The 1031-nt window shown below is 33.9% G+C and overlaps 1 protein-coding gene across 2 annotated transcripts in view; it reads right to left on the bottom strand.

Annotated features, from left to right (window-relative positions):
- Nucleotides 1-491: 491 nt before the first annotated feature.
- The window catches only part of PTER (phosphotriesterase related), a 10013-nt gene continuing 9473 nt past the window's right edge, over nt 492-1031 (bottom strand). For both annotated transcript variants that reach the window (XM_010167201.1, XM_010167202.1), the window contains one exon: nt 492-702. In XM_010167201.1, the coding sequence (XP_010165503.1) occupies nt 492-702 (211 nt within the window). The remainder of the gene's footprint in view (nt 703-1031) is intronic.

The raw sequence follows: 1031 nt of genomic DNA, 5'->3' as shown, positions 1-1031 counted from the left end.
TTCTGTTGTATGTGGAAGCTATTTAAAAGTCCCAGACCTTTTATCAAGCATTATTTAAAGACAGTTAGAAGATTGTCAAAATTACAAGGAGTAATATCACCCCCTGGAGAAGGGGAATTTAATTGAAAACCGTAACTTCCTTCAAAGTCCAGATGAAGCATCTTCAAAAATATTTTTTGCTAACTTTTAATAATAGTATTACATTACTCTCTAGAAACAATTATTTTAAAATTTAAATCAAAAAGATTTTGCAGGTAGGCTCATATCCAGTAAATCATTCACGAACAGACTTTTAGAAGGGAAAAATTGCAGAGAGAATACATAATTTTGTTGTTCTAATTAAAAATGAAAGTCATAATCAGTTTGTTCGGATCTAATTAATAGCTTCCAGTTTCTCTGAAAAGAAACAAGTTTTAAAATGACTGCTCTCCTGAAATAAATCTGAATTTCATCAAGCTTCCCTAGAAAATTAGAATATTTATTCAGTACTCTTACTTAAAAGTCAACCACCTCTTTGGATTTGCTAGGAGTATTTTATCAATTTTATCTTGGGCTATGCCTCTAATTAGCATTTTAGGAACTATGTTTTTAAGGATGTGTGAATATCCATGACCTCCATATTTCATCAGCCTATTCTTAGTGTGCACATCATGAGCAATCAGAATTCTGTCTTCATAGCCTTCATCGATCAGCATGCGAATCCTGCAAAAGTAAAAAGCACAGCCCTCAGCGGAAGGTTCTCACCGCAGCAGCACAGAACTGAGCAGGATTTATATTTTTGACATTACTGTACTGCTGGAATGTATTATAATTGAAAACACTTATTTTTTGGTACTCAGATGATATATTCCTTATAAAAACACTTATTTTATTGAATTAAAAAAACCCAACACCTCTGAAAACACACCACCACACATCTCAAAATGGAGAAGGAAAACTTTCCAGCTGGAACAAGACTTTGCATTCTCAGTCCCATTAAGTCCACTGAGGAATTCAAGAACTTCAGCATCACCAAGCATGGGACACAGGTT

Source organism: Antrostomus carolinensis, unplaced genomic scaffold (assembly GCF_000700745.2).
Source record: "Antrostomus carolinensis isolate BGI_N321 unplaced genomic scaffold, ASM70074v2 scaffold18134, whole genome shotgun sequence".
NCBI classification, from domain to species: domain Eukaryota; kingdom Metazoa; phylum Chordata; class Aves; order Caprimulgiformes; family Caprimulgidae; genus Antrostomus; species Antrostomus carolinensis.
The sequence above is the reverse complement of the archived record's forward strand: the minus strand, read 5'-3'. Positions and strand labels throughout refer to the sequence as shown.